Source organism: Mastomys coucha, unplaced genomic scaffold (genome assembly GCF_008632895.1).
Source record: "Mastomys coucha isolate ucsf_1 unplaced genomic scaffold, UCSF_Mcou_1 pScaffold20, whole genome shotgun sequence".
Classification (NCBI taxonomy): Eukaryota; Metazoa; Chordata; class Mammalia; order Rodentia; family Muridae; genus Mastomys; species Mastomys coucha.
This window is the reverse complement of record NW_022196903.1, coordinates 115506505-115524760: the sequence shown is the minus strand read 5'-3', so window position 1 is coordinate 115524760 and position 18256 is coordinate 115506505. Positions and strand designations below refer to the sequence as shown.

The following is an 18256-nucleotide window of genomic DNA, read 5'->3' as shown; positions in this document are numbered from 1 at the left end:
AATACAAAACAAACAAAAAGACTTTATATATTCATGTTCATGTAAGAAAATACTAGTAGTGATGTATTGTTTTGAAGTATACAGTTAATATGTTTGTCGTTATTTAACATTTATATTGAGAAAATATAAATATTGAAAATAGTTTCACTATTGCTGTAGACGAGCATCTACATAAGACTGTTAAATTGATTGTTGTTTTATATCAAACAACTTTTATAATACTTATTTTTATTGTTATAATATTTTATAAATATTAAGGAATATGACAAAAAAGATATTGTAAGTGTTGAAGGGGGGGTCTCTGGGAGGAGCGGTGGTACAATAGGGAAACAATGTGATTCAATTCTATTTAATTTAAATATGTTTTTAAATGTTAACAAATTCAGGTAAATTGAAATCATGTAACTCTTCTCATCATAATGCAATAAAAGTTTTTTAAAAGAAGAAAAAAAAAGAAAAAAAAAACAAAAAATGTTCATGGTACTTTATTTGCAATAGGCAGAAACTGGAAACAACCTACATGTCCCTCACCTGAAGAATGGATGAAGAAGATATGGTATATTTACACAATGGAAGACTATACAGCTATTAAAAACTAAGACATCATAAAATTTCTGGGAAAATGGATGGAATTTAAGAATATCATCTTAAGTATGATAACCAAGACCCAAGAAAGATGTATATTCAATTATAAATGGACATTAGCCATAAATTACAGGAAAACCAGGATATCATATACAATGTACAAAAAGTTTTCTATTTTTGTCCCCCCCCTTTTTTACAGGGTTTAGTCACTAATGCCTTCAATGTGATAGTTTTTGCTTTATCTTATATTTTATGTTATATTAAAAAGGGAATTTTACATTATTAAAATTTGTTCTGGACAATACAAAAATGTTTATCAGAAAAAAAATATAAACAGTGATTTAAAAAATCAAAAAAAAAAAAAAAAAAGTTCAGAGATCCACTTGCCTCGGCCTGAGAGTGCTGGGACTCAAAGCATGCATCATGCCCAGTGTGGTTCAAGTATTATATTCAATAAGAATGGTCAGAGTGAACATCTTTGTCTCATTCTGGATGTCAGAGAAAAAGCTTCAGTTTTCTCTATTTAGCAGAATGTTGCCTATCTGACGGTTATTGTCTTTATTGTGCTGAGGTATATTCTTTCTGTTCCTAGTTTCTTCATGTCTTCTTATAATGGAGGGATACCTGATGTGGTGGAAGGCTTTTTATGTGTATTGGAATGATCATGTGCTTCAGCACAGTTACTAGTTTGACAAGCCATCTTTGCATTCATTAACAAGAGGCACTTTGTTCCTGGAGTATGATCTTTTAAAAGCAAAATTAAATTTGTGATTTTTTTTTTGAGGACTTTTGTGTCTATGTTCATCATAGATGAGCATCAATGAGGCACTTTGTTCCTGGTGTATAAATTTGTGATTTTTTTTTGAGGGCTTTTGTGTCTATGTTCATCATAGATGAGCATCGATGAGGTTCAGCAAAGAAAGTGTTTTGAGTGTTACTTTGTGTGTGTGTCCTTATCTGGGTTTGGTGTCAGGTTAATACCAACTGTAGAAGTGTTTTATTTGAGCATTTCCTCCTGTTCATGTGAGTTTAGGAAGGATTCCTTCCCTCTCTAGTTTATGGAATAATGTGAGGGATATTTATGTTAGTCCTTTTCTAAAGGTTCTATAGAATTCAGAAGTGGATCTATTAGGTCTTCAGTTTTTCTTCTGAGGATATTGCTACTGCCTTGGTTTGATTTCATGGCTCATTGTAGCAAAATCGCTAAGTGATACCATCTTTCCCTGGCTCTGTTTTGTTCCTGCCTTGACATTCTTATGTCTTCCCCTCCCCTAAGCCCCTGTAGCCACTGACTCCTTGTCAATGCTTTTGAGACTGTTGTGACTCTGACCATGGTCCAGACTTGTTAACCAAAATTATTAATGCTTGTGCTGGCTAAAACATAAAACCAAAGTGACTAAGAGGAAGTGTAAGCCAAAAATAATTGTCATGTGGTGTCTAGAAAATACCACTAAGCTCTGCAAAAAAGATTTATGTTGCTCTGACCCCATCAAACACTGATGTAATTGTGTTTTTTTGTCTTGAAAAAAAAAAAAAAGTTGTCCCTCTGAGCTGTGGCATCAAGAGACTTTGAAATGTCTGTCTGCTTTTGATCACTTGCTAATAAAGGATTCATATATTTTTAATTGCTTAATTTGCATGGCTGTTAATAACTATCTTCTGTAGATATTATTAGTTATGTTTTTACTGTTGATGTTGCCTTGGTCTATATCATATGTATGTCAGAAATATATATGGCCTAGTCATATGTATGTCAAGAAATGTATATACTTTATCAGTCATGTACATGATTAGAAATTTATTATTTACTCTAGACTTTCTGGTTACTGGAGTTTAATTTTTTAAAATAATTCCTGTTATCCCCCACCCCCATTAACCCCTCCTTTGACTGGAGCCTACAGTGATGTTTTATGTATACTGGCATTAATGCCATGCTGAATCTGACTTTGGTTGTTCTCGAAGGACCTAATTACGGCTTTCTTTTCAGTATACACATACCCTGATAAAGACCTAAGGTCCTTCAGGGACGAAAGCATTGACTGTACACATTTGGTGCCATGGGGTCTTTCCTCAAGGACGTCAAACTTCCTTTCCTGTAAACTGGCTCATGTCTGGTATTGGCTTTGACAGTTTTGTAATTCAGTCCATAGTTTTAGATAACTGACTTGAAAGTTTTCTGTTTATAAAGATCAAGTGAGAGAAGTCAGTAGACTTATTTATTTATTTGTAGCCATGGTAATTAATTAGCCAGTTCACTATTGTGGGTCTGTGAGCATCACATCACTCATTCTGTCACGTTGACCCTGCTGTTCATTATGATGACCTAGGCATCGTGGACTCAATGGTTCTGACACTTGGACATTTGCAAGTCCTCATTCCCAAATTGGTGTTATTTGGAGATGGGGACCTTTGGGTACTTTCATCCATGTAATTAGTATCCTTCTAGGAAAAGCCCAGAAACCTAGTTTGAAGATGCACAAGTTTTACACTTCAGCAGATTCCCTCATTACCAAAAGACACAGAGAGGGGAGGATCATTGCCTGAAGCTGTAGATCCACTTCTGTCCAGAAGTGCCATGGGTTAGACCACTGCTCCACTATGGAATTTAGTCCTTCAGTCCACATGGATCTGCCATGGAGGTGGGGGCTGTGGCTCTGGTGGGTTAAAGGGAATGGAATATTATGCTGTATGTGTTACTTTTTTATTTTATCATGTTAACTTTCCACAGTTATTTTCCTTTCCCACATCTCTCTTCCTCTTGGCCATTTTATTTAATTCATTCATTGATCATCTTGCTTACCTCAGGTTCCTCTCCCAACTTCATCGTTCTCTCCCTCCTCCTTTGTCATGCACTGAGTCCAGTCAGAGCTGTCTGTCTGCATGTGGTGTAGGGCCACCCAGTGGAGCACATTCCAATTTCTTATTTTTTGCATGGTTTTAATAAAATGGTAGTACTTATATTTGTAACTTTTGCTGCCACCATGTGGTAATCTAGACACACACATGTCTAGAACTTTTTCTCAGCTATCATCTATGTATTATTTACACAAACCCTTAAGGAGATAATTATATATGTGTCTATTTATATTTGTTATATTTTGATGGCAGAAATATATTTTCTGTACTAGATTTTAAACTACTTTTTGAAATATACACTTTCCTCTAACAAAAGCAAAAATCCTTTGTAAAACTTGAATCCTTACTGTACTTGGGGGGCAGGGACAGATAGGTTTCAGCTTCTTCTGAGAATAAGAGGAGCAAACATAGGGAGCACACATTAAATAGCAAACATAGGGAGCACACAGAATATGAGACACACATCCAGCACATGTTATCTCTCATAGTAGTATTTGTGCTTTAAAATCCCACTAATCTGCACCTAACTTAGTTTGAACAGTCTCCCATTCCTAATTACACCTCACCTAATTAACCCACCTAGGGATCCATCCCATCTGCAGACACCAAATCCCCACAATTATTGCTGACGCCAAGAAGCACTTGCTAACAGGAGCCTGATATGGCTGACTCCTGAGAGGTTCCACCAGCCACCAACCAATACAGATGCAGATACTCACAGCCAACCATTGGACTGAGCCCGGGGTACCCAGTAGAAGAGCTAGGGGAAGGACTGAAGGAGCTGAACAGGATTGCAACCCCATCTGAAGAGCAATATCAGATAACTGGACCACCCAGATTTCCTAGGGAATAAACCACCAACCATGGAGGGAACCAGGACTCTAGATACAATGTTGTAGAGGATGGCCTTCTCTGATACCAGTGGGAGAAGAGGGAGGCTTGAGGCATAGGGGGATGCTAGCTGGGTGAGGTGGGACTGGGTGAGTGGGTGGAAGAGCACCTTCATAGAGGGAAAGGGGAGGAGGGAGATGGGGGATGGGATAGGGATTTGTGGAGGAGTACCCAGGAAGGGGGATATCATTTGAAATGTAAACAAATTAAATGATTAATAATGATAAAAGATACACAGTGACTCAGGAAACATGTTTCCATCCTGTTTCCTTACCTAAATGGAGTCTACAAAATTGCATAGGAAGCTGAGGCTAATCTTCAGAAAAATTTGACTGTTAAAATCTCTTAGAAGGCTTTCATTTTGTCTTAGAACTTTTTGTATTGCCTGAAACAATTTTGGCTTTCCCTACAACTTAAATAACAAATATTCTAAAGAAGTCAAGTATATTTATAGCCAGTCTTCCAACGTTTCCATGAGAGGTAACCTTCCCACCCAGCTCTGTTCACCATTTGTTGCCCTCTAAAACCACACATGATTACTCAAGTATGATCAAGACCCTTGATAAGTTGGTGTCAACTCATTTCCCCTGTCTCACAGTGGCATAAATAACTAACTGATAGGGTTTGAATCTCAAATATCTCCATAGGCTCATGTGTGTAAACATCTGATCATCAGCTGATGGTTCCCAGGTCCAAGGGATACCAGACTGTTATGGTGGGGGAAGCACAGCGGTTAGGAATGTTTAGGTTCAAGGATGCAAAAATTGTGAAATGGATACCTCATAGTTCCTAGGAAGAAGCAAACAGAACTTGGCAGTGCTAGAATTCTTAAGCTTCACCCCTACTGCCAGCTAGGACCCATATTCCAAAGATTTTACACTCTTGCAGAACTGCACCAGCGTGGGACCAACCTACTGCTCATACACTTGAGCCCATTGGGGATGTTTTTCATTCAATCTCTATACCCTCCATTACATAACTTAGTAGATTTATCATTGTGGTCTTTAACATGGCACCTTGCTGCTCAGTCAGGATAGCCATTTTTTTTCTGGTACTAAAGGTCTCTTTTTTTTCTCTTTGTAAAAGTGTTTTTATCTGGACGTATTATATCCCTTGCTTTTCCCTTTGTGACATACTGAATCCACAGACTTGAAAATGGTCCAGAATTTTACCATCAAGCCATAATTAAAATTAAAATTTTAATTTTTAGAGACGATCTTGTTATGAAGCCCAGGTGCACCTGGCACTTGCAAAGTAGACTGAGTCCCTTTTGACTTTGTGACTCTCCTGCCTCATCCTCCAGAACCTGCCTCATCTGCTCTGAATGCAGGCCTGAATCACCATTTCTTGCTTGCAGTATAGTCGTGCTTCACTAATACACCCATCATGGTTTTCTTATGGAGGCAAGGTTGCCACAGTGTTCAGAGCTATGTCTTCTTGAAGCAGGTGTAAAGTGTTTGTTGCCCATCATTTCTGTTCATTGAGAACGTGGGGTATAAGGCAAAACACTAAATGAACACAGAGCAAATTTGGATTAAGTGAAGAAATAATGAGCTAGAGACTCTCAAGAACTAGGCATTTATTTACAAAGCTTGTTCAGTATTTGTATTGCAGAGACAAACGTAAATCACCATCTTGAAGGTTCCCAGGTCTGGGGATTCCAGCAATGCCTTCTCCACAGATTGGGGTTTCAAACATTTTGTTCATCTGTGTTTGGGGAGAGAAGAAGACAGCACACATGATGAGTATACTCTAACTGGGTACAGACAGAAGGGTTCTCTGCAGGAAAGCAAACTGGCCACGGTGGAGAATGGTTCCCTTCAGAGTTCGTACTATAAGCTACCATACACTTTGGTGAGGAAGTTAGTGGGGTCTTCTGGGGTTAGAATGCCAACCCAAAGGTGCACTTCTCTGTATTTTCAATCAGTGAGAAATGTCTGAGCTCATCTAACAAAACTTCGGGGTAGTTTTTGAGGGCCAGGAGGTCAGAGAAAGGCTTGTGGTAGGAGTGGTAGGTGCTCACCTGAGCTGCAGGGGCTGCTGTACTCAGCAAAAGCCACTTCATCTGTAAGACAGGGGATTCAAACTTGAGAATGGGAGTTTTTGAGAGAGGATTTTGTGGGGGATAGGTGATATGTTAGGACACTTTCCTCAGTCAGGGCCTGGATGGTTGCTGAAAATTTATCTCTCTGGGGACATCAGACAAAGCAAACAAAGGAATTTCTTCCCTTGAAGCCACTGGTTGACACTTTTACCCTGGGACAGCAAGATGGCTCAGTGGTGAAAGGTGCTTGCTGCCATGCCTGATGACCTTAATGTATTTGTCTTCAGGATCAACATGGCCGAAGGAAAGAACCCATTTCCCCAAATGGCCCATGGATCTCCACAGGCACCATAATGTGCCAACCTCTCATACACTAAAGAAACAAACATATAACAACACTGGAATCATTTACCCTGTGGACAAAATCAAAGTGTCCTTTGCTTCTCCTACACTGTTTCATCTGAGTACTAGCTGTGATCTTTGCAGACATATATCCTTTTAGATTCCATGCTATGTTTCTGTTTTTCCTTCAATATTTCTTGAATTATTCTAGTCTGAACCATTTGGTATAGATCTTCACTTGACAGGAAAATCCCCCATTTAACTTCCCAAATCTGGCTTTGCTCCATTTCTATGGTCACCACTGTGCAAATAGGCTACAGTTCTCTCTCATCTTTTTATTCCTATTGTAATCATTTGTACAACTCTTCATCTTCCTGTTGCTATATTCATAAGAAGATCTGTGTGTCTTTCAGCCTAGAGACCTTACTTTGTAAAATGTTAGGTCCCTTGGGTTATGTGGACATGTTTGATCCCACATGATTGGACAAACAGGAACAAGGCATCAGTGACTGAATAAACTGAAATTTTATAAATGCTTGTCTGGCCTACATAATTGTCAGTGTCTGAAAACCAATTGTTTTTAATAGTGGGTATGAAGGCATATTCCTGTAATATCAGCATTTGTGAGTCTGAGTCAGAAGAACTAAGAATTTGTGCCAGCCTGGGCTACAGAGTGAGAAACTGTAAACACTTCAAAACAACAAGGGTCCATCACCATCTCTTGCTCACCTGTCTCATAGTAGTCATAGACTTTCACGATGGCAGGCTGCAGGTTCCTTACTGGGATGTCTTGTTGAGTGATGAAGGAGAAGGCCAGTGTATGATTGGTCACCTGGGAAACAGAGAAAAATGACCTAGACTCATGAGAGGGGCCAGTCTTTTTCTTCAGCACAACTCAGTTATGCGTTGGAAAGCAGTTAACCTCACAGTCAAGGTCTTCAATAACTGCCCACCTATGCGGATGGTGATGTGGATTTTAGACTGGGGATTTGAGAAACTGAAGTAGAGGCTTCTGGGAGTATATGAAGCGTTTTCCAGTCTATTAAACCATTCTAAACATCCATATTCCTCCTTAATGTATGATATTTGACTTTGTCCATTGTGAGAGGAGTTAAAAACGTTGACTTGCTGACTTGAGACCCTATGTGAAGTCCCAGGAAAGCCAGCAATGAGCAAAGAAGATTTCGAAATTATTATTATTATTATTATTATCACTATTATTATTATTAATGTATATGTGTGTGCATTGTGTGTGTGTGTGTGTGGTGTATGTGTATGTACTGATAGAGCCCAGAAGACGGAATCAGATCCTCTGGAACTGGAGTTATAGACAGTTGTGTGTTGGTATGGCTTCTTGGAACTGAGTTCTGAACTTCTGCAAGAGCAGTATATGCCCCTAACTTCTGAGTCATGTCTCAAGCTAGGCCAGAGAAAAAGAATTCAAAATATCATGTAGTGTGAGGGAACGTGCCTCGAATTCTAAAGGATGGCTTTAGAATTGCTTCTCTTCTGCTATGTGCTTCAACATAGACTCATCAAGAAAGACACCTCACTTCAGAATGTATAGGAAGGTGGGAAGGACCCTCCCCTGACCCACATAGATCAAGGAGCATCAACCTTGGCATGGATAGGAAGGTGGGAAGGAGTCGTACCTGATCCAAATATAATAAGACATTGTTGTTGCTCACTTCTGTTCTGCTTATGTGCTCTAATCTTTCCAGCTGGAAATGGGAGAAAAAAAACCTGTGTTACTGAAAAAGCAAAAGCCTTGGGGGTGTTGGTGAGAAAGGCAAATGAACTGTGGGATTGAACATGATGTTATTGAATTCTAAATAAATGGGAAGAAACTTTTCCAATAAGAATGAAAGTATATTTCAAAAATTGTGAATTCTACTCTACTAAAGGCCCAACTGAATATGATCTTACATAGTAGTAGCTATTTTTGACTTTTGTTTGAACATAAAAATAGTCACCCATTTGGTAATACTTGCCCCATATTCTCTGCTATCGATGTTAGCTTATTGTTAATTTTCATAGTTCTTAAAACATCTAAAACTACATCTACAGTTCATACTTATATCAGCATTTTAACAACATCCAAGTGTGTTAAATTAGTGCTAACATTGCTTTGACATGGGTTGACATAATTATGATGGTGTTGGCAGGCTCCTAATCTGAAAATACAGAGAATCCAAACATCTCATCTCTGCTTACCTTTTTCACTGTTGGTTTCAATGGGATGAAACCAGATACCATCTTCACATCAACAATCACCATGTTGGAGGCTGAACGGGTCCCTGTGTACCTACAGACCATAGAAGTGGACAGAAGGAATCATTTTAGTAGTTTGAATCTTGCCTCCTTTGAGGTTTAGCAGTAATTCCTGGAACAGCCTGTGTGATTTTTCCATATTTTAAGACATACGGCCCTTATTGTCAATATAAACAGAATGCATAACAATGTCATGTGAAGAGTGCATTAAAATGGTTGGATCCACTGGGCATGCTGGTGAGCCAGCAGAGTCTGCTCTGCTAGTAAGAGACCTGATATCAAAACCAAGTATATATGGAACCTGAGGGCTGATGGCTGACATTGTCCTTTGTCATACACACTTGCTGGCACACACACACACTCACACACTCACACACACACAGCTGCGTATGTATGATGATAAGTCAAGCTATGGATGTATTCTTTCCATCCAAGATCCCTTTGGTTTCTGCAGTTAGACTCTGTTGCTGGTTATATTTTTCACAAAGCTTTCGACAAGTGCCAGAATACTGAATATCCTTTTTGTCTAGAAAAATGGAATCTTAAAAGACCAGGAAGGCTATTCTTTGATGGTGAAGAAGAGTAACCCTCGATAACGGCTCGTGGAAAAGAATAATGTATTATTTTATTATGATTGTTGGTGAAGATAGGAAACTTAAAAGTTGACTAATTAGAATTTATAAATCTCCAATTCTTCATTGTTCAGTATGTTGAAGTCCCATATTCTTTTTTATTCATTTGTTACAGATAAAGCTAAATGATAATGAAGAGAACCATTTTAGATATCTTTGAACCTGTTCCATGAAGTGTTGAGAGACACAGACATATGCTTATAGAGACAGACAGATGCTCCTACAGAGACAGAAACAGAGACACACACCTATCTCATACCTGATTTCTAGTGAGATCTGGAAGCTGTTGTGGCCATTGGGGTTATCACAAGTTAGAGGTACTGTCTGTACCCGTAGAGCAAATGCAGACTGCTGCTTCTCCAAGTGAATGTTGTATCTTAGTGTAGTCTGACAAGTAGGGAACAGAAATACATCACCTCCATTGCACTGTGTCCTTGGATGATTTTTTTTCCCCAATTTGAGCATAATGTGTTCAGACCTTCCATTTTGGCAAAGTCAGAACTTCCATTTTGGTGAAGGAGGCTCATAGCTGCATACCCACAACTTCCCAGCACCTTACCTGAGCATAGACACATCCTTCCCCCGACATACTGATGGTATACTCCCCAGGAATGTCTGGTAATTGGACCTGCTGCAGTAACAGGCGATTACTGTTCTCTACTTGGAACTTTTGGGAAAATGACCCTGAAGACTGGATGGTCACCAAAGGAGATTTCTGGCTTCTGGAAAAAGTAATTGCTCCATATTTGGACAGAGCATCAAGGGCCACCACAGTGTCCTGACAGGAATGAATAAGAACATTCAGGATAGCATCTCTATGGAAGGTCTTCAGCTCTTCCAAAAAGTTCGTTCTAGCTGTGACAATCTTCATGAGATTTTGTCTCTAGATATTTGACGGTATTTCAGGCTCTAATATTGAATACATTTGATATTCAAAAACAGTCACATGATTTTCCTCCTTGGAGTACCCTGGCATATGCAAATCCCCCCTAGCCAGCAGAAAATATAAATAGAAAATAGATTTTGTTCCCAGCATTTATTGTTTTTCTTCCTTTATCCCTAGTTCTCATGCTTACGCCATCCATCTTCCCACAAAATCACAACCCTGATCTCCCCGACAAGCTTGCTTCTGCCCTTGCAGAGCAATGAAGACCCACAAACAGCATGGCCAAGTGCCTGTCCTGATTCAGTCTTATTAAACCAAAAAAACTATGGTCTAGTGTTCTCCTTCACTGCCTTGCTCCTCAGTGGCACACTCTGTGCAAGTGTACTTCATGCTCCAGAAAGGATCTCTCCCACATGATCCTTCCTGATCCCAAGAGCTCCAGATGCTACCCTGAGAACAGGGCTCAACAAGAGAGCAGAAACATGCAGTGAGGGTTTTACGGTCAGAACAGTGACTGTCCATCGAAAGGAATCAGGGTAAGAACTGATGGGCAAAGCAGGGTGACTAGTATCACGGAATTTTCTTTTTGTACATTGTATTTCTCCTTTAGAGGGCCCTACCCTCTGAATAAGTGAATATCGTCCCTCACTACAGTTCCCTGGAGATTAATTCTGCCCTATATGCCCAGAATACCTGGGGCATAAATTACAGTTATTATGATAGATGTATATTTTAGGGGATAGGAAATATTACCTCATGAGAGTTCTACTGACTAGATGGTACAGTGAGTCGTTTACACTCCTGATTGTTCCCAAGTATCAAGAGGTAAAGTGGGGCAGCAGGACCTCCTGCTTGCTTGGAGAAAGCCTGAGAGTAATCTATTCTTTCATAAGATTAGGAGAGTCTGTCAGGAGAAGGGACAGACCTTAGCTGTCCCTATGGTCAGTAGGGCAATAGACACGTCAGTTTGGTTTTAGGTCTCTACAAGCTGTTCTAGGGCGAGGGAGCTATGTCTACCATTCTAGATATTCCAGGATTTTTGCCATTGTTTTATATTAGGGATTGGATCTGGGTTTGAAGTTCTCAGCAGCATTGGTCTGTTTTACTAATTGTGGTATCGAGAGCACTCCTGTGGCTGGACACAGGACTAGGGCAACTTGTTATGGGATGTAGCATCCCTCACTTCCTACAGACAGAATATATCCAAGACTAACATTTCCATCTTCTTTTCTCCTCTTTACCTTTTTATGGTTCTATGTCTTTATGGTTCTGTATCTCTTGTTCAAATCTCCTAACCCCCTTGGGACTCTGAAGGAAAACCACTGACCTGTGTGGAGGAGAAGCCGCCATTGGAATTCTGCTGCTTTGTTAGCCACTTGATGGTGCTTCTTGACAAAGTCAGGTCCTCAGGGGTTGGGGCTGGCTGGGCAGTGAGGCGAGCCAGGACCACATAGGCATTCATCTCTACTTCAGCAGAGGAAGCCTGAGGTTTGTACAAATGATGCTCAGATTTCCTGGGTTTCTGAGGCCTTTCCCAATGGATGGAGTTGTCTTAGGGTGAAAATAGAGAAATAATTAAAAGTCTGAGTGGTCAATGACTGCATGTTTATATGTAGAAAGAAGGAACTCTCAAAGGTTGTAGAAGGTTTTAAAAATTTCACTCACAGTATTCCCAGATTTACTAAGATGCAGTAAAAATCTGCAGTTGGTGCAATGGGTCATGATTGAGAAAGACCGTGGACAGAAATATATGTTATTAAGTAAATTACACCCTCCATGGTGCTCTAGCAGAGCTGCTGAGGAGACAATGGCAGACAGGATTCTTTTACTCCTTAGCTCCCCGATACCCAACAAAACGTCACTTATTCAGTGTTCAAACCAAATGACTTAGTGAAGTTTCCCAGTGGGTTCACAGTTGCAATTGAAATAGCAGAACCTCGACGCATCTATCCTCCTTGTGTTCTTCATAGTCTGCTGCTCCTGGTAGGTACATCCACAGCAGAGAGAAAACCTGAGCTTTAACCGCATTCACCTTTGTAACCTAGTTAGACCTGTCTGCATTCTACTGTGATAGTATATTTGCCGATTTTGGTCACACTATCAGAAAATACCAAACAGAAGGCTGTTGTATAGAAGGAAGACTCATTTAGTAATGGGACGACAGTCCAAGGAGAAACCTCAGTGTGCCACAGAGAGGGACTAACTGTTAAGCTCTTTCCCTGCTCCATACGCTCCCCTGCTTTCCCTCACTGGAGCTGGATGCAGACAAACTTGAGAACACACATGCTTACCTTCTTTTATAGCTTCCTCATCAAGTGACTTCAGGATTTCATTTCTCCTATCCTGGTTCCCCGCCAGAGCGAAAGCATAGGCCATCAGTGCCTTGGTGTACACAAAGCTGCCATTTCCTCCTTGCTCTATGGTCTTCCAGGACGACTCTAGGCAGCTCAGGGCTTTGGAGACAACAGGGTGCTGTTGGCAGAACAAGGGACACTGAGCTATGAGAAAAAAGGGCCCTAGCAGGTCCCCGGACAAATGTGGAGGCTATAGTGGGTTATGCTTTTCAAATCAACACTCCCTCCCTCCTTCCCCTCCTTTCCCTCCCCTCCCCTCCCTTCTCTTCCTTCTGTTCCTCCTCCTCACTCTTTCTCTGTTCCTCCTTTTCCCCTTCTTCGCTCTCCCTCCTTCTCTCTCCTTCTCTCTTCCTCTCTCCTTCCTTCTCTTACATCCTCTTCTCTCCCATTCCTTCTCCTCACTCCCCTTATCTCACTCATTTCCTGCTCCCCATTCTTTCTCTCTCCTTCCCACTCCTTCTCTTCCTTTCCCTCTCTCTCTCTTTCTACCCTCCTTCCTTCTTCCCTTCTTCCCTTTCTCCCCAATCTCACCCCTTCCTTTATCCTTCCCTCCCTTCCTTCCTATTCCCTCCATTGTCTTTCTTCTTTCTTTCTTTCTTTCTTTCTTTCTTTCTTTCTTTCTTTCTTTCTCTCTCTCTCTCTCTCTCTCTCTCTCTCTCTCTCTCTTTCTTTCTTTCTTTCTTTCTTTCTTTCTTTCTTTCTTTCTTATTTTCTTCCTGTCACTGATTATCTGTCTTCTTTCTCTTCTACCTTTTGGAGCCATTTTTTTTTTTTTTTATAAATTATATCCCATATAAGATACAGACTAATACAGCTGTATTTTCGTGTTGATATTGGAACATATCCAGGACTTCATTGAGCAAGTGGATGCTCATTAATGGAATCTTACAAATGCAAAGCATGGTAAAAACAGAAAGCTTCCACTTGGCTTTAGAGAGGACAGAAAGCAACAGGCTTTACAACAGTTTGGGATGCTGGCACCTACCGTGGCTGGGAATGAACTTTCCAGAAGGGCCATGGTTATGTAGGCAGAGAGGGTCACTTCATCATCTACTCCCCCCTGCAAATAAGAAAGAGTGAGATCAGCAGAATGTACATCAAGCAATCCATCAAAGATGCCTTCCCCCCTCATGGCCAATCCATAGATTCAATGGGAGTTCATAGAAGTTCCCATTCAATATCCGCATTTTGAAAATGTACATTCCTGACCTAGAGGCTTATTCCTCCCATGGTGAGTAGTGTGGCTTGACCTTAAGGTGTTTTTACATCTGCATGCTTATAAGCAGTTCAGAAAATATTACCTTCATGGCGTTGTTGAACAATGATCCAGAGCTCCGGAAGCAGCCATTGTCCTTCTGCTGCTGGGAGAGCCAGGTGAAGGCGTGAGTGATGTGTGATTCATCGATGAAGATGAAGGCTCGGGCTTGGGCAAAAGACTTGAGCACAAAGGCTGTGAGCCTGATGGGGGAGGGAGAGTGGAGATGAAGCTTTTGTTCTGAGGCAGCTCCTCCACACATGGGTTTCCAAGGGGCCCAGTCCACACTCAGGAGAAATCAGTCTTAGGGTCTCTGAGCACAGCAGCAGGACAGTGTCTCTGGCTACTCCAAAGTAGTCCTCACTCCTTGGTCCACTTGAATGGGCAGCAGGTGTGGTTCAGGTGTTTCCTGCTTTCTCTCTCATTGCTTCTATCTTGTACCCTCTGGTGTTTATCTAACACACCTGGATGCTAATCCTAGGCTTTCCCCACATTCCATGATTGCCTTTCTTAGATAAGGCTGTGTTGGCACATGCCTTTAATTCCAGAACTTGGGAGACAGAGGCAGGGGATTTCTGAGTTCGAGGCCAGCCTGGTCTACAGAGTGAGTTCCACGACAGCCAGGGCTACACAGAGAAACCCTATCTTGTAAAACCAAATATTTATTTAAAATCTCTTTCCCTAAAAACCTCAGTCATGGAGAGATGGCTCAGTGGTCAAGAGCATGGACTGCTTTTCTGAAGGTCCTGAGTTCAAATCCCAGCAACCACACAGTGGCTCACAAACATCTGTAATGAGATCTGCTGCCCTCTTCTGGGGTGTCTGAAAATAGCTACAGTGTACTTAGATATAAATAAATAAATCTTAAAAAAAAAAAAAAAAAACTTCAGCCATATGTTTTCTGCCTCAAAAATTAGGTGCCTCTTCATGGTTTATTTCTGGTTTATGCCAGTGTTTTTTTTCTTTGTCGCTGGTTGGTCGTTTCTCTGAGTTTTATCTCAATAACACAGTCTTTTTGTTTTGTTTTTTTTTGTTTGTTTTTAAGAAAGTGGGTAATTTTTAAAAAAGACATATTCATTTACTTTCTGTATGTGAGTACTCAGTTGCTGTCTTCAGACACACTAGAAGAGAGGATTGCATCTCATTCAGATGGTTGTGAGCCACCATATGGTTCCTGGGAATTGAATCAGAACCTCTGGAAGAGCAGGCAGTGCTCTTATCCACTGAGCCATCTCTCCAGCCCTCAATAATACATTCTTATGTAATGCAAGGTCACATGAAGAATGGCAACAAATTTTCGAGTCTCAGTAATGAGCATCTTTGGATGCTCAGCAAAATGTAGCCAGGCCTTTGCTGATGAATGATCTTAGACAGAAATGAAAAAGGCAGCTTACTGCAGCCAGTAAAGCACAAAGCACAGAATCAAAGCAGATGAGGTCTGAGGGAATCTTAGTTCTGCAATCTATCATTTATGCTATCTCAAACGTGTCCCTCTCAGGCCCAGGCATCCGCTAGACTTCCATGAAATAAGATGCATGTACAGCTGCTGTGAGGAACAAGAGGTGAACCAGGCCTGGCACACAGTGGACTCTCCTTACCAAGTGTTTCCTTGGCTCTCGTCATACTTATCCCCGAAGGCGCTGTAGGAGCCATCCTTGTGTTTGTAGTTCAGCTCTCTTTGATAACCTGGAATAGAAGGCGTTGGGTGTGTTCTGAAGAAATGGATACATCAGAGAATGGCAGGCTGTAAATCTGAAGTCACAAGACCTTCACATACCCTGGCCTTATAGGACTGACCAAGAACACTGCTCAGCTCTCCCCCCACCCCTCATTGCTAAGCCTATTTCTAAACATTTCTAGAGAGAATATTTACAAGAACAAGGTGGAGTTTCTGAGCCTTACTGACCAGCTCTGAGGAAGCCAAGGGCCTTAGACTTGATCTTCTGAGTCAGCTGTTGGGTTTCATTCAGATATTTCAGTACGTAGATGTTGGGAGCAAAAAGGACCATGTTCTGCTCCCCACAGCCATAGGGCATATGGAGAAGATTTTGTGTGTTTTTTATGGCTGAACTCAAGATATCACCTGGAAGTGAGAGGCATGACATCAGAATACCCAAATCTTCAAGGACAAAATAATGTCTTTAATAGAATCACTTCTCCGTGATGTGAAGGAATTTTATGGATGACATGTGCTGGAACCCAGTGGGAATTGGGGGGATAAAGACAGAAGGAGGATGTTAAAGTGATCAAGTGTAGTAGTTTGGAAGTGACATTTGGAGTCATGGTGGGGGCAGGGCAGTGGTAGCAACTATTGTTCCAAGTCCCCCAGGGATGGATTGACTCACCCATCACAGAGAAATGGGCTCTGGCTGAATCATTCACTACTGTTGGTGGGAGCACCAGAGACAATTTTTCAGATACCTCAGCATCTGAATAAGCAAAACAAACAGGTAGATGATCATCCCTGTTCTGTGCATATCTAAAGTGCCCTAAGATCAGTGGCTTCAGAACTCAGTCTTAGGCTTTGAGGTCTTCTCCCCTGGAAAAATGATCTTGAGGTAAATATCACAGATCCACATTTCCTGATACTATAGGTTTGTCAGGCTCCCTTGTCTTCTCTTTTATCCCCCACTGCTTTGAATCAAAGCATCTGTCCAATATGGAATGTCTGAGCCTCTGGGATGTGTGTACTTCTACTTTAATCAATGCCCTAGTTAGTTTTAATAAACGCATGAAAATGTGTTATTGACTGAATTTTTGGTGTAGGAAAATCCTGTGTGTGTGTGTGTGTGTATGTGTGTGTGTGTGTGAACTTTGACATAAGTTAGTGTTTTCTGGGAATAGGGAACCTCAGTTGAGAAAATGCCTCCGTAACACTGGGTTGTTAGCCAGTCTTGAAGCTTTTCTTTGTTTGTTTGTTTGTTTGTTTGTTTTTTGGAGGGTAAACTGGGAAAGGAGAAATTTACATGTAAATAAAGAAAATATCTAAAATAAAAAAAAAATAGATGCAGTAGGATCTGACCCAGTGCACTCCATCTTGGTGTATAAGAAGCAAACAGAGCAAGGGCAGAGCAAGCTAGGCAGCTGCAGCTCCACAGCTTCTGCTTCAGTTCCTGCTTCCAGATTCCTGCCCTGCCTTTGCCTCATGATGGACCATGAGCAGGTAAGCTGACCAACTCTCCAAGTTGCATTTGGTCACGTTGTTTTATCTCAAGGATGGGATCCAAAAAGAAAGCAATGTGTGAATTAACAACCAATTTGTCAGGATAAGTGAATGGAGAACTCCTGATCCAGCTTTTGTTCTTCCTGGTTCCCTGAGTAGCTTGGGAGCCTCTCTGATCTCTCCCATGCAGCTGTCCTGGACAGCTTTCCCACTGCAGGGATGGTGGGGAGATTACATTGTAATCAGTAACTATGAGGGGAAGCAGAAGTGACCTGTGGAAAGAAGTTTGTTATTCTATCTTTTGATTTTTTTTAGAAAATTAGTCTCCAGTGACCTCCCTTCCTGCTGTTTCTTTCATGGAAACCATTTACAGGACTTTAGTATCATATGATGATGTTCTTCCACCTGGTGTATTAGGAACTGCTGCTACAGTAGTTTACCTGCTTAACAAAGAAATGTGCTTTACTTCATCTCTTTTGTAAACTTTCATTTAATAATGGATTTTACATTAAATGAAAGTTATAATTCTAATTTCTTTATTCTTTTGACAGATATGTTTTCAGTAGACACTATAAGCACTTGCTAACAGAGGTGTCTGAGTTGGAGTCATTATTGTGAGTGGACAGTCCCTGACCTTATGCTTGTCCCTCAAAGGGGACAGTAACCTTCCTCTTGTGTGATATGTTGCTATATTTTCTCTGCAATAGTTAACTTCCGGTGAGGAACAGCAATAAAAGATCAAGTCAAAGAAACAACCACAAGAGAAAAATGTTATGCTAAGTACGCACCATGATATATAAGCTTGGCTTATGCGTGCAATTTTTCAGTCATATAAATCTTTATTTTTATTTACAATCTAACACAAAACACATATGGTACTTCCCAAGATATTCTCTATATTCCCACCACCCCCCCTTTTTATAGAAAATTTCAATTGTGAGCTCTTTTCAGTCATTCTCTATCTATAACTTTCTAAG

At 40.7% G+C, this 18256-nt stretch overlaps 1 protein-coding gene across 1 annotated transcript in view; it reads right to left on the bottom strand.

The window, feature by feature from the left end:
• Positions 1-5894: 5894 nt before the first annotated feature.
• The window catches only part of LOC116099989 (murinoglobulin-1-like), a 49771-nt gene continuing 37409 nt past the window's right edge, over positions 5895-18256 (bottom strand). The window contains exons 12-25 of the mRNA XM_031384059.1: positions 16462-16618; positions 16023-16199; positions 15715-15802; positions 14163-14319; positions 13847-13921; positions 12799-12979; positions 11835-12058; positions 10181-10399; positions 9881-10008; positions 8933-9023; positions 8371-8439; positions 7448-7550; positions 6356-6397; positions 5895-6039 (exon numbers count right to left, since the gene is read on the bottom strand). Of these exons, the coding sequence (XP_031239919.1) occupies positions 6023-6039; positions 6356-6397; positions 7448-7550; positions 8371-8439; positions 8933-9023; positions 9881-10008; positions 10181-10399; positions 11835-12058; positions 12799-12979; positions 13847-13921; positions 14163-14319; positions 15715-15802; positions 16023-16199; positions 16462-16618 (1728 nt within the window). The 3' untranslated portion in view covers positions 5895-6022. The remainder of the gene's footprint in view (positions 6040-6355; positions 6398-7447; positions 7551-8370; positions 8440-8932; positions 9024-9880; positions 10009-10180; positions 10400-11834; positions 12059-12798; positions 12980-13846; positions 13922-14162; positions 14320-15714; positions 15803-16022; positions 16200-16461; positions 16619-18256) is intronic.